The 14,561-nt window shown below is 52.2% G+C and overlaps 1 pseudogene and 2 gene segments (V, D, J or C); 1 reads left to right on the top strand and 2 right to left on the bottom strand.

The window, feature by feature from the left end:
- Window positions 1-2,181: 2,181 nt before the first annotated feature.
- LOC125684492 (T cell receptor alpha variable 4-like) lies at window positions 2,182-3,597 on the bottom strand. The segment is given in 2 exon segments: window positions 2,182-3,350; window positions 3,517-3,597. Coding segments are annotated over 2 exon segments (480 nt in total).
- A 2-nt stretch (window positions 3,598-3,599) lies between these two features.
- LOC125684526 (feather keratin Cos1-1/Cos1-3/Cos2-1-like) lies at window positions 3,600-8,946 on the top strand (annotated as a pseudogene).
- Window positions 8,947-12,919: 3,973 nt separating this feature from the next.
- Window positions 12,920-13,870, bottom strand: LOC125684413 (T cell receptor alpha variable 38-2/delta variable 8-like). The segment is given in 1 exon segment: window positions 12,920-13,870. A coding segment is annotated over 1 exon segment (621 nt).
- Window positions 13,871-14,561: the final 691 nt, after the last annotated feature.

The raw sequence follows: 14,561 nt of genomic DNA, 5'->3' as shown, positions 1-14,561 counted from the left end.
ACAACTTCAGCACTGACCCACGTCCTGCTGTAGCCACTGCCTGCCATGCCCAGTCCCAGCCATTCCTGCCTTCTGGCCTGACCCCCTTGGTCAAAAGCTGCAGTGACACAGTGCTACAACTCCACTGTCATACCTGTACCCCCACCTGTGATAGTGGTCCTCTCTGCTCCCATCCACAGTTCCTTCCCGCAGAGCACTGCTGTCAGATCCTCCACCTCTGCTGCCTTTGGCAGCATCCTCAGCAGTGATGGAGTCCCCATCAGTTCTGGGTACAGTGAACTCTCCTGCATTGCCAGATGCTACTGCAGCAGATGGTTTCCCATGGATGGCTGTGCTAAAGCCACTGACGAGGGATCTGGCCACGTCCCCTCTGAACCCTGAAGGTGTGCTGAATGGAGGACTGAGATCCTGGTCATGGATGTCAGAAAGGCTGAGTGTCCAGTGCTCCTTCTAAAAACAGGACAGCTAGGGCTCACTGGAAACATGACTTTTCCCTGTCTTCTACACTCTCTTCTCTCTACCCTTTCTTCTATGGTTGCAAACCTGAAGACCACAAAAGCCTTCTTGTGATTCTGCTGGCTGCTCTCCCTGTGTAGGTCAGGCAGATAGGTTTTTGGTACAATTTCTGCAATAGATTTTGGGTACAAACTTCTGTCGGCTGCTGGTACTGCCTGTACTGACAGGGTTCTCCCAAAGTGAGATCGCTTCTCTCTTCAAAGTCCTTCAGTTTCTGTATGCCAACCTTCACCTCCAAATGATCCTTTTTGCACTAGTCTCATGTAGCCAAGGAAGAAGGGCAATCTTTGTTGTCAGGAGATAAGATGAGGACAGGAAGGAGGACTTTCATCCTCTGGAAAGATGTGGATTTGATAGATGTTGAACTCAGTGGAGAAGCAATGGCTTGGATGGTTGCAGTCGAGAGGAAGTGCCTGCCCTGGCTCCTCTGACAACGTGCCCGGTGTCTACCATTACTCTCTTCCACTTATTTTTAACATCAGTTCTGTTAACAATCTCTTTTCCTCAAAGATTCCTTGTAGTCAGACCTATAAAGAGACTGGACGGACTTTTTCTAATTTTCTGCACCCCCCTTTGAAGCAGCAATAAAGAAATCACAACAGCCCCACTGCACTGAACCAGGATGACTTCACTTGCCTCCTCCACACCAGATCATCACTTGAGCTGAGGCATCAGCCTCACCAACGCAATTCTGCACTGTGAATCTTTGAGCCTTAAATCACAACACTTAAAGAATCCTTCATTAGAGAATGGGCACGTCATAAATCTGGAAATGAACAGGTAGCACTGCAGGAAATCAAAAACCAGCCCACATAATGAGAAGGGACAGCTTGCATGGAAGATTACCTAGTCAGAAAATTAGTGCCTCTGTCAACTGTGCCTCTGGACCTGCAGCGATGAAGGACCAATATAAAAGGCAGCCCAGTTCCCAGCTCTTCCATTCACTTCTATTGCCTTCTCTTCATTGGAAACCAGGTAAGTGTGAAACCCTCTCTTCTCCTCTCGTCTCAATAGAAATACTATCAGACAGTGGATCTCCATGCCATGGGAGACCATAGAGGTCATAATGTCTGCTCAGGGAGTGCTTGTGACACTGCTGACATGGCTGTAGATTTGTGCACTCAAAGAGAGTCTCCCTGGGTCAGACAACTAATCGTAGGGTCCTGGCATGCTGAAGGGATGTGACCTCCTTTCTCAGCCTTATCCTCCAGCCGTAGCAGTTCCCTTGTCTCCTTTGGGAGAGGCTGCCCTGGCCGTCCCTCACATATCCTTGTGCTCTAATTCCTTCTATCCCTCTCTCCCAGGTGCACCTCCAGTCCCAAGTCATGTCCTGCTACACCCAGTGTGTGCCATGCCGGCCCTGCGGCCCGACCCCTCTGGCCAGCAGCTGCAATGAGCCCTGTGTCAGGCAGTGCCAGGACTCCACCATTGCCATTGAGCCCTCTCCCGTGGTGGTGACCCTGCCCGGACCCATCCTCAGCTCCTTCCCACAGAACACCGTTGTGGGCTCCTCCACCTCCGCTGCTGTTGGCCGCATCCTCAGCTCTGAGGGCGTGCCCATCACCTCGGGGGGCTTTGACTTGTCCGGCTTGGGCAGCCGCTCCTGTGGCAGAAGGTGCCCGCCCTGCTGAAGCCACTGGTCCTGGAGAAATTCTTCCATGAGCCACGAACACAGTGCTGGATCAAGAAGGAATCTTCAAGCCCCTGCTTGACCCTACTCCGATGCTCTAGGAAATGTTGAGAGCAAGAGGCAATGCCATGCTTTCTGAAAACATGGCTCATGTCTCTTTGTGGTGTCCCCTACTCAACCCTTTATTTCCATTTTCTTTTTTTTCCCTCTCTTCATCTCCGATGGGCTATGAGGCTCCTCAGAACCGTTCTGTTCCCTTCCAAAAAGGCAGGAACAAGCCTTGCATGAGCTCGGATTTGGGTCTGTGTGAATCCTGCACTGTGGAGCCTTTGCTCAGTGTGACTTCATTTTCCTCTGTAAACATTCATTAAAGATGTCTGCATCTTATTTGAGCTTTTGACTTTTCTTTCCACTTTGTATGGCCTTCAGAGCTGCCCACATAGAATAGCTTTGCTCCTGACAGGTATAGAGTGCAGGTTTATGGAGATCCTTCTCCTTTCTCTGAAAAATGAGAGGCCGTGACATACCGTAGAAGCTCCTGTCTTCACCTTTGCCTCTGTAGCTGAACAGGGCTTCTACTGCTCTCATATGTACTGCACTGGGGAAGGACAAGAGAGTAGGAGATGGAGTAGAACTGTGGGGATGTCTTGCTGTAGTCCAACAAAGCTGGTGTTAACAGTCTTGCCAGCCTGCCTACCTGCAACACAGCTGTTTCTGACTGACACTGGCCTCAGTGAGTGGCTGCCAAGGATGCCGTGCTCATTTCTGTGGAGAGCTCAGGGCGGCGCACCCCGGTCAGGATGGAGTTTGGCGGCCATGCAGGCAGCGCCCCCTGCGGGCCCGGACGGCACTGTGCCCCCGCCCCGCCCCAAGCGGTTCGTGCCCGGCCGCAGCCCCGGCTTCGCTTCCCGTGCGCCCACGGCGCAGTAATACAGCGCCGCGTCCCCGAGCCGGGGCCGGGCGAGCCGCAGGACGCTGAAGCGGCGGTCTGCCGACACCCACAGCTGCCCCTCCGGGTCCGGCACCTCCTTGGAGTCTTTAGCTGTGCTGACAAGGAATGCGGGGCCTTGGCCCTGGAGCTGACGGTACCAATGGATGTAATCTCCGGGCTGTATGCTGGGGTGTGAGCAGGTGATGTTGACTGCAGCCCCCTCTCTGGTCTCTGCCGACGGCTCCTGTTGCACCTGGGCTCTGCTCACAGCCACTGCCGAGAAGGAAAGAAACAGCAAACTCAGAAAATCCATTTTCTTCCACAGAAATTTCATGCAGGAGGAGAGAGGTGCACGAGCTGGGAAAGAAGCCGCACGGACAGACATGAGCCCAGCCCCGCAGCCCCGCAGTCCGGCCCCGCCGGCGGCAGCCCCGCGCACCCAGCAGCACCGCGGTCAGCCCCGCCAGCCCCGCGGCCCGGCACTGCCGCATCCCGCCGCTCCGCCGCCCGCGCCGCGCTGCCCCCGCCAGCCCCGGCTCTGCTCCACCCGCGCCGCCTCCTCCCCGCCGCCACCGTCGCCGCCAGCTCCGCCCCGGGCTGCTCCAAACCACCTCGCTGTCTTTCCGGTGTGTCTTAATGGCATCTAAAAGAAATTTGCTCCAAAATACATCGTTGTGGAAAGTGTTATTGGAGCACAGTTGGCCAGTAGTTCCCCGAGTTCCCTTTCTCGGTCCTGCTAAATGTTTTTGATGCATGTTGTTCGTTCCTAGCTGTGACCACCATCCCTCAACTGTCACGCCCCCTGAGCAATGAGAGAGAGCTTCATCACAACGATGTCACTCGATCAAACACCCTTGGATGCATCTCAAGGGCACAAGTACGTCCAACTGGATTAAGTTCTCTGGTAGTTTTTCTTCCTGTGTAGGGAGTGCCTCTTCACTGCCATGAATTCTGTGAAAGAAGCTCAGGGTCCTTGTAGGTCTGTCTGAAAGAATTATCATGAAAATGGATGAAAAAGAAGCATTCATTATATTACACATTCACTTCTCCCTATTTCTGCCATCTCCTGGTCCAGTGGACGTACAATTTCCTTAGCTTCCTTTTTGCTGCCACAGGAGAGTTAAGGTTGCTTTTCTCACTGTTCATTGCAGCAAGTTTTAATCTCAGGCTGCCCTGTGGTGTTCCTGACTGCATTCCTGCATGGGCAGCAATGTCTCAGGGTTGCTCACACTGAGACTGCCCCATTTCAAATTCTGAAATCTCCAGAATTCCTCATGTCCAGCCATACTGCCCATCCTGCATTTATTGGGGTGGCTAAAGTCACCGCTGTCTGGAAGCAGAAATGCATGGAAGAGTTGCAAGGGATTGTGCACTGATATGCAGACAAACTTTTGGAGACCTTTTGCAACGTTACACTTGCCATTCCTTGCCAAACAAACCAAACAGCCAGAACTTCAGCAAATTGGAGAATCCACTACCAAAGGGAGGTGTCTCCTTCAAGTCTCACACAACTTTTCTCCTTCCTCCAGTCATAAGTCTTGAGTTCAGCCACTTCTGATGAGCCCCTCTCAATGGATCTAAGCACTTTGTCCCCACTGTCTGTGCCTCTTGTGAAGCTCCGTGTCTGTGACGAAAGCAAGAGCGTTTTTCTTGTTCCAGGATATCACCATCTTCCATCCTCAACCATCCTGGCTGTCCTGTTCTGTGGCCTTTTTGCCATGGACTTCACCTGCCGTGCCTTCCTTGCTTTGTACTGCTGAGGCTCTAGTCTGCTGTAGTGTTAGTGTGGTGTCACCATTGAAGTGTAGCTGAGCACCTGAGAAGCACAGACATCCTGCAGGGATCTGTTTGTGCTGGCTGACGTCAGGCTCAGCAAGAGCTGACATTGTGCCCTGGCAGCAAAGATGTTGAAGTGAATTGTAGAATGCATTACACACTCCTTAGGCTACTGGTGAAAAAAGGGTGATAAGGGCAAAGATTCTTCCTGTTTTCTAAACAAACTCCAGGTTATCCATCAAGGAGCATTAGAAAGCTGAACAACATTGCCACAACTGGCATCGCTAGGAAAAAACAGTTTAACATGAAGGTGGTCAAACACTGGATCAGGCTTCATTTAGATGTGGATGATGCCCCATGCCCATCAGTGTTGAGAAACATTTTGATAATGCTTTCATTAATATGCTTTTCCTTGTGGCTAGCACTAATCAGGTCAGACAGTTGAATCTCATGATATGTGACAATGCCTTGCAGTTCCTTTCCTCTCCATTAGCTCTGTTAGCAGGAAGACAGAGATTAACAAAATCTGTTGGAATCCTGAAGTGCCCCTGATGTCACCAGGACAAGTATTGCTCCATGGAACACACAAGTCACACAAACACTCAACTGCTCATGCACACATGTGTGGAATCATGCAAACCTCTGTACCCACAGGTGCTTGCATAAATCCAGCACACAGGCTCTAGTTATTTCACACTGATGCCCTACTAAGCATGCTGATATCCTTTCCCTTTGCCGTATTCTTCCCAGCACGTGAGCTGAGTGTTCTGCCCACACTGATGTGCGCTGCCTGGAAATACTTGGGCCTTTCTTCCTGCCACTCAACAGATGCCTTCCATGAGCAATGGGAGTGACATAAATCAGGATGTGACAAGTAGCAAAACCAACACACAGCCCATACCAATAGCTGGGATGTTTTGCATTCAAGAGGTTCTTGTCACAAAATAATCACTGCTTCAAGGGATGCCTCTGGAAATAGAGGAGCTTGGGTCCACTATAAAAGCCAGCCCAGCTCCTTGCCACCTCATCCACTTCTCCTGCCACCTTCTTCCTGGGAACCAGGTGAGTGTGAAGCTCCTTCTTGTTCTCTTACTTTTCCAAAGAGTTCTGATCTCGGCAGAACTCTCAGCTGCTATTGGCTCTGTTCCATGCCTGTTTCTGCTTGTTGTGAGAGAGGGAAGTGGGGAGAATGTTTGTCATGGGAGGGGGTTGGATCTGCAAATAGGTGGCTTATGGGCTACCGTCAAGGCAGTATTTGGATAGGTCTCAGTGACTTTCATTGGGCTCCATCAGGACAAGACCAAGAATTGCTTAGACATCCATGTTTTCAGTTCCCAGCACTGCATGTGCATTGATTCCCTCATAGTGTGATGCTAGGCTGCTCCTCACGCATCCCCATGTTCTGCTTCCTAACAGGTGCACCTCCATCCCTGAGACATGTCCTGCTGTGACCAGTGCCAGCCATGCCGGCCCTGCGGCCCGACCCCTCTGGCCAGCAGCTGCAATGAGCCCTGTGTCAGGCAGTGCCAGAACTCCACCATCGTCATCCAGCCCTCTCCCGTGGTGGTGACCCTGCCCGGACCCATCCTCAGCTCCTTCCCGCAGAACACCGCCGTGGGCTCCTCCACCTCCGCTGCTGTTGGCCGCATCCTCAGCTGTGAGGGCGTGCCCATCACCTCGGGGGGCTTTGACCTCTCCTGCATTTCCAACCGCAGCTGTGGCAGAAGGTGCCCCCCCTGCTAAAGGTGCTGGTTGCTGACCCAGGCAAGGACCTCCAGGAATGCTGAACATGACGCTGGACAGAAGAACAAATGTTGTGTTGCTGTTTCTGTCCATCAAGACAGAGATGTAGTGGCCATTATGGCCTCTCTGTCAACATGGAGAGAGTCTACTGATACTCTTTTTTTTTTCTCACTCTTTCTATCTAATATCTTTTGTTTTTTTCCTGTTCCCTTTAGAGTTGTCTGTTAGTATCCCTCACAGTGAATCCTGAGTGACCCGCTCATCTCCCCAGACACCTGGGCTGGGAGATAGAGTTCTGTGGCAGTGCTGCCATAGGAAATGGAAACAGATTCTTGTTTGCTCCTGCTGCTCACTGCACGCAGGGCCTCTGCTTGGGGTAACATCATTTCTCTCCTCAGACTCATTAAACAATTCTGCATCCTTTAATGTTTCCATCTGAGTTGTTAGTTTTTTTTTCCCCATAAATGTAGAGATTACCAAAGGAGAAGGGGATATTTTTGGTGAGAACCAGCTAGGGAGACTCCATCATTCTCCTGGTATTTGGAGGTCAGTGCACAGTGCAAACCATTGTTTTTTCAAGCCACATGCTTTTGAAGGAGGGGAAGATATTCCTAGATATTTCTCTACCACCAATGACCATCAGTCCCTGCCTTGATGTGTTTCTCCTTACACAGGTCTCCTTGACCCTTGAGCATGTCATGTGAATGGAAAGCCTGATAAATTAAATCTTCAGGAGAGGTTCTCTGTGCATGGGAGAGGCCTTGTGAAGCCAGAAGTTCCACACACTCTGAGGAAATCTATTCCTGTGACTTTGGGAGGACCAGAGTTGGGGAAGGAGACTCAAGGAAAGGTGTTTCCAAAGGCCATCAAGAACTGGGAAGGCATAGTTTCCTTGGGGTCTCTGTCTCTATTCCACTTTCACATCCCTTCTTCGCCCTTCTCTGAGGGTGCAGCTTCCCTGTGTGGCCCTAGCAGCCTTTCTGCAGTGCTCCTGGCCCTGCCATACTATTGCAAAGCTGCCCGTGTTTGAGGCTTTCATAGGGCATTATTACTAGGAGCTACAGAAGGCCACACATTGGAGCTCCCAATCCCTCTGAGCCCACCATAACCCAGCGTAACCGTAAAGAAGAGCTCTGTCCTGGTCCTTGGCCAGGCATTTCTACACAGTAGCACTGCTCTCCCTTTGCTGTGTTGGAAGTCTATGTGTCTATGGCCCAACCTACTGCTCTCCTCCTGCCCTGCCAGGCTCCTTGAAGGTCCAGGGCATTCAAGGGATGGAGCTTCCTGGTAGGCTATGCTTGGATCTGACCTTGGCCTCTGTTAGATACGGAACCGTGCTGAGATGGCAGGGACAGATGAAGAATGCCTTCCAGTGAGTGAAATTAGAGGGAATAGGGAGAACTATGTGGAGGTGATGCAGATGTAGAAAACCACCATTAAAAGCATAGCGTGAGGATGATGATGACAACAGGAACCATAAAGCCCAGAATAAAGCCTGACGGGATCCCCACAGGCCAGCCCCATCATCCCAGTAGAAACTCACTGGTACCCAGCCTGCACCCAAGCAATAAGGACCATGTTGAGATCCGCTTGATCTCTCCTGTACTGATCGCTCCCTGCTGTGACAAAGGTGAGGCCAGGATTAGGAGATACGTGGAGTAGATAATGACAAACAGGAGCATGTGACAGCTGGGATGCTCTGTTGAGCCCAGGAGAATGCACTGAATCAGAAAAGTCCTGTTCTCCTTTGCCATGGCCCTGTGCTTTCAGAAGGAGGTGATGTCAGAGGGAGATTTTCCAGCTCAATAAGACCAGCAGCAGACTTCACACAGGATGCCTTTTCCTGGCTTACATGGTGCTCTCATGGCCTCTGCTGATCATTGCTGCTATCAGTCTCTCTCCACCTGCTCTCTCTTGCACTTGTTCCACAGACACAGATATACAAAAATTTGTCCATCCTCCTCCAGGCATTCATTCTGCCATTCTTCATGACCCTTCCTGGAAGTGAGCTACAAATTACACTCTCTGAAGTACAGATTTTTTCTTGCTCCTGACTTTATCTCTCTGTCTCATACCTGGCCTAGAAATCCTGAGGCCTCTCGCTCCTAGCACTCAGGAGAAGCTTCTTTGAGGGAATGGGTGCAACAGAGTCCAGAAAATGAAAAGGCAGCGTAAGTGGAAACAGCCACACAGCCCGTATCATTAGCTGGGATGTTTTCCATTCATTGCATGCGCTACAGACAATGGTCACTCCTGTGAATGCTCACCCCAGGCCAAGGGCAGTGCAGAGCCAACAAATGAACAAAAAAGTGTCCTGTCTGGATGAAGCCAAGAAACCCTCTTACCTCTCTGAGACATGCCCAGCTATGACCAGGGCCTGCCATACCCACCCTAAGGTTCAACCTCAACAGCCAACAGCTGCAAGTGTTTACTGTCATCATTAAAACCCTTCCCATGATTGCAGCCCTGCTTGGCCTCATCCTCAACTCTTACCTGCAAAACACCGTTGTGAGATCTTCCACCTCTGCAGCAATTGATATTATCCTCAGCTGTGATGGAGTCTCCATCACCTCTGGGTTCATTGATCTCTACTGAATTTCCAGACACTACTATGGCAGACAGTGCCCCCCATGCTCAAAGCTATGTTCCTCATCTTCTACTCTGTCCTCTCTTGCCCTTGTATTCCCTTCTTTTGTGTCTATAATTCCATAGCCACCCTGGGTGATATGGGACTGACAGATGGATGTATTTTGGAACCTTCACCATGGAGGATGGGCACAGATTTTTCACAGCTCTGGTGCTGCCTGCAAAACAGTTCCCTGTGGAAGAAAACTCATTTTCCTCTTCAGAGTCACTGATGTTACCTGCATCTCAGTGTCAGCCTCCATGTGATCCTTTTCATGGTGGTCTCATGTTGCTAGCAATGAAGGGCAGCTCTGGTCTTTCGTCATGTGGAATGCATTCATGTGGAAGAATTTCTACAAGAAAACCATGCACCATTTCCTGTGCTCCTTCTAAATCTGAGATTTCCACGTGGAGCTTAGGGAAGGAAGTTCTTAGTGAAGCAGTGCAACATTGCATTCTCCAGAAAGAGCCACATCTGGCAAGGTTCACCCTATAGGGAATTTGGGCAAAAGACACATGGAATCATAGAATCACAAAGTTGGAAAGGACCTACAAGATCATCTGGCCCAACTGTCCTCCCATTACCATTGCTACCACAAGCCACTAAACCATCTCTTGTAACTCCTCATCGAGATGCCTCTAGAACACTGCCAGAGACAGCAAGTCCACCACCTCTTCGGGCAGGCCATTCAATTGCCTGACTGACCAATTTCTGGGATAAAAAGTTTTTCATTATGTCCAATCTAAACTTCCTCTGTTACAACTTCCATTTCCTCAGGTCCTGTTTGTTTCCTGGCAAGAAGAGGCCAAACTCCCTCCTCATCACATCATCACAGCCTCCCTTCAGGAAGTTGTAGAGTGCAATGAGGTCTCCGCTGAGCCTCCTCATCTCCACATTGAACAATCCCAGCTCCCTCAGTAGCTCCTCATAAGCCTTGTGCTCCAGACCCCTCATCAGTTTTGTTGCCCTTCTCTGGACATATTCCAGGTCCTCAATGTCTTTACTGTAGTGAGGGCCCCAAAACTGAACACAATACTCAAGGTGCAGCCTCACCACTGCTGAGTAGAGGGGGAGAAACAGAACAGTGAAGCTATCTGCACATGCACGCAATCCAGTGAGTTTCAGATCAGTTGCTTAAAGCCCTCAGTGCACAGCAGAGCACACTAATCACAATGCAGCATCTGTTCTATGCACAGCCCATGGAAAAACTGGGTTCTCCAGGAGTGTACATGGAGAGGAGCTCCAGATCAGGGTCTCTAACATCACTTTTCATTCCTCTCAAGCCACAGCCATCGGTCCCTTCCGGAAGAGGACCCTGGGCTGCAGATCTCTGTGTGCACAGGGAAGCAGCACTGCCAGGAGAGCTGACGGCCCCTTCCCCAAAGCTCCGCCTCCAGCACACACACCTCCTCCCTCCCTGGGGTTGTTGCACGGCCAAGGAAGCTCCCTGCACCAGGGTGTCCTGCACAGCACAGAGGTACAAGGCGCTGTCAGACAGCTCGACTTCTGCCAGCCGCAGCAGGCTGTATTTCCCGGTGGTGTTCAGCCACGTGGTGAAACGGCCGTTCTGCTTGGAGCCTGCTGCTGCCTGATATGTGACCAGCTGGGGAGCTTGGCCTTTCTTCTGCTGGTACCATAACAAGCCATTAAAGTTAGCTGCCTGGTATGTGCAGGTGGTCTGGAAGGTGTTTCTCTCCTGCACTGTGACCTGTCCTTCTTGCTGGCTGACAATGGTCTGCCCCACGGCACCTGGAAGAAGAAAGCAAAGGTGAGCAGCTCTGCAGGGAAGGTTCCAGGCTGCCAACATGGAGAGGATACAAAGCAGGTGGAGAGAAGGCTCCCTGTCCTTTGTCCAGCAGAAAGCTGTTGATTCCTGTGCATAGGAAGATGGTTTTGGAAGGACCTCTGTGCTTGTGGGCAGAGGAGATCCTATGCTGCACCCCTGCTGAGAGGAACATGGAACAGCTGTCATGGCTATGCAGGTTGAGGGACCCATGGAGCTTTTGGGAAAAGATGCATCGTGTTTCTTCAGTCCTGTCAACATAAAGGGCTCCTAAGTCCCTCGGTATAAACAAAGCTGAGTTGAATGGTGACAAGTGTGATCTCTGGCTGTGCTGATAACCAGGAGAACACAGAAGACCATAGCCCATATGCATCAGTCAGTATCCCCTTAAAACTGTTTTTATGAGATGTTTAATGTCACTGCTGTGACTTTGACAGGATCTGCTTCTTTCCCTTGGAAAGGCTGAAATGTGGGACTGCAGGGATGGCTGCGATCTCTGGAGGTGGCAGCTGATGGGCCAGAAGAGAAAGGCAGTGAGAGAGAGAGAGAAAGGAAAAGAAAAGCAGAAGAGGATTCTGAATTCTCTCTTCTCCATCTTCCCTTGCCATTTCCAACAGCAGTAGTATTTTGAGAGATCTGGAGGAAAACCTCAAAAATCAGTCAGTATTTGCCCAAGGTTTATTGTTACTCAGGAGCTGTTTGCCACAAAGCCCAGTGAGGCTGGTGAGCGCTTTGTGGGGAGAAGATGGGTGCCTTGACTAAAAGCCAGCACTTACCCAGCAGTTGTCCCAGGAAGGCAGTGAGGACGAGAGAGCTGCGGTGCATGCTGAGACCAAGCCTCCTGTTTGTGAGTGAGCAAGAGGCAGAAAACCACCTCCCAGCCCCAAGACGACAGAGCTGCCGGAAATGACTCTGCTGGCTGCACAGGCAGGGCACTCACTGCCATAGCAACACCCACAGGTAACAACGCCAGTTCTCTTATAAGACCGAAGCTCACAGCCAAGCCCTGTTCCTCCTCTCTGGCTAATCAGGACTGCAGATCCCCCATGGAAGCACACACCTTCACCCACTGGCTCACAAGCACTCCCACAATCACAGCCCATCAGTGTGAGCACGGGCCCTCAGCTCATCCAATACCCCTGCCTGGAGCCTGGCATCCCTTACCCTGCATGTGGTCTCCTCCTTTACTCAGGATTTGCCAGCCTGCTGTTTGCTGGCCAACAGATGCGTGCAGTCACCCACTCCTCTCACAAACATCCCCACACTCGTGCTCATCCCTCAGACATTGCCATGGCATCTCAGCCTGCCAATCCTCCTCTCCCTGGCTCTGTTTTCTTACCCATCTCTCTCCCAGACTTGAATACTCTTTCCTCCCAGTCACTGGTTTAATCCTGATGTGCTGTGGATGTTGTTTTGGTTGCTGGCACCCAGATCTCTCCTGCACACCACTCTCTGCTTCTACTGGCCTAGACCTTAGGGTGCTGAGTTTTAATGCTGCACAGACAAGTCAAGACTTAGTAAGGAGAAAGTATGGGCTGTTGGTGATCAGGCGCAGGTCTCATCCCTATAAGCAGGTGTACTGACTGGAACTTTTGTCCTTTTTCTCTGCAGTGCATCCCCTTGTTCCTGTGCAGCCCACTCTCACAATTCCCTAACACCTGGAGTTCCCCAATAGCACATCAATGAAGGGCTGAAGAGGTACAGTTTCACTCTCTGTCTTCGTATTGGGTTAGAGATGAGAGTCATTCTGCACTTCGGGTATCACCTTTTTTTTCTTGTAATTCTCTTTGAATTGAGAAGGGACTTGATCCACAGGCTTCATGAACCAGTAGCCCTCACAGCCAACGCATCTTACAGTGGCCTCAGCTGAATCCACACCTCCCTGCCAGAGGCCCTGAATCCTCTCACAGAGTCTCATACTCTCAACAGAGCCACTGAGGAGATCACATGAAGGTGTCTGTGAGACCTGCACATAAACTCAACGCTCATGAAGGTGTGCAGCTGGAAACAGTGAATCCGTGGGATGCGAGCGGTGCGACGGACGCGTTCCATGTCAGCACTGCCAGCTCGGCGGCGCCGGGAGGGAGGAGCGGCAGCGCCCCCTGCGGGCCCGGACGGCACTGTGCCCCCGCCCCGCCCCAAGCGGTTCGTGCCCGGCCGCAGCCCCGGCTTCGCTTCCCGTGCGCCCAAGGCGCAGTAATACAGCGCCGCGTCCCCGAGCCGGGGCCGGGCGAGACACAGGGCGCTGGAGCGGCGGTCTGCCGACACCCACAGCTGCCCCTCCGGGTCCGGCACCTCCTTGAAGCCTTTAACGGCGCTGACGAGGAATGCGGGTCCTCGGCCCGGGAGCTGACGGTACCAATGGATGTACCCGTCGGGCTGTATGTTGGGGTGTGAGCAGGTGATGTTGATGCCGATGCCCTCTCTGGTCTCTGCCGCCGGCTCCTGCTGCACCTGGGCTCTGCTCACAGCCACTGCCGAGAAGAGAAGAAGCAGCAAACTCAGAAAATCCATTTTCTTCCACAGAAATTTCATGCAGGAGGAGAGAGGTGCACGAGGTCGGAAAGAAGCCAATGGTCCAGAAGCGGGCGCACCCCGCTCTGGCCCCCGCCAGCCCCGACTCTGCTCCGCCCGCGCCGCCTCCTCCCCACCACCGCCGCCGCCAGCTCCGCCCCGAGACTGTGCCCTGCGCCGGCGGCACTCGGGCTTGCTCCTGGCTGCGAGTGCTGGGCGCCTGGGCTCGGGCAGCGGGGTTTGGGCTCTGCGTGTCCTGCAGCGTAGCCCGGGCTCTGCGGCGTAGGCGGACAACTGAGAAATGGCTGCGAAATCTCCTTTGGCGCAGGGGAAACCAGCCGCCCGCCTGCAGCGTCCCCAGCTAGTCAAGAGCACGGAGAGACGTTACGAGACGATTCGTGGAGCACGCCGCTTCCGAACCCTGTTCGTCCAGCTGTGCCCGGAGCTGCCACTGCTCCGAAATCCCGGCATCGGGAACGGGTCGTGTGCTGCTGCCCCGGAACGCGGCACCCCGAGAGCTCCCCGAGCCCCGGGTCCCGCAGGCTGCGGCTGCCCGTGGTGCTGCTGTCGCCGCTCAAGAAAGGCCGGCAGCGACGCCGGGATGGGTGACTGGATTTAGTGGGCTAAATAAAACCCTCTCTAGTCACACTTTGCTGGATGCCAAGACCTGCCCCTATTCCATTGGAGGCACAGTGACCCCCCTTGTTACAGCAGCTAAATCTCATTCAGCAAGAATTCTGGGGAAATGTCATTGCACGACGATGTCCTAAGTATGTTCCTGATGTTGTACGGCACCTGGAGAGATTGTGATTAAAAGGGAATTGTAGTGGGAGCCTTGCTGAAGTCTTAGAAGCAACTGACGTCGGCTAGACAAGTCTGCTCTGTTTGTTGAGCCTTGCATTTAGGAACTGAGACGCCCTTTCCTTATTCCAGTCAAAATGCAATTCTTGTAGACCTGAAGACCCCAAAAGCCTTCTTGGGATTCTGCTGGCTGCTCCCCCTCTGTGGGGCAGGCAGATAGGTTTTCTGTGGAATGTCTTCA

The sequence above is a fragment of the Lagopus muta genome, chromosome 25 (assembly GCF_023343835.1).
Source record: "Lagopus muta isolate bLagMut1 chromosome 25, bLagMut1 primary, whole genome shotgun sequence".
In the NCBI taxonomy this organism is placed as follows: domain Eukaryota; kingdom Metazoa; phylum Chordata; class Aves; order Galliformes; family Phasianidae; genus Lagopus; species Lagopus muta.
Note: the sequence above shows the minus strand (reverse complement) of the source record. Positions and strands in the feature narration are given on the sequence as shown.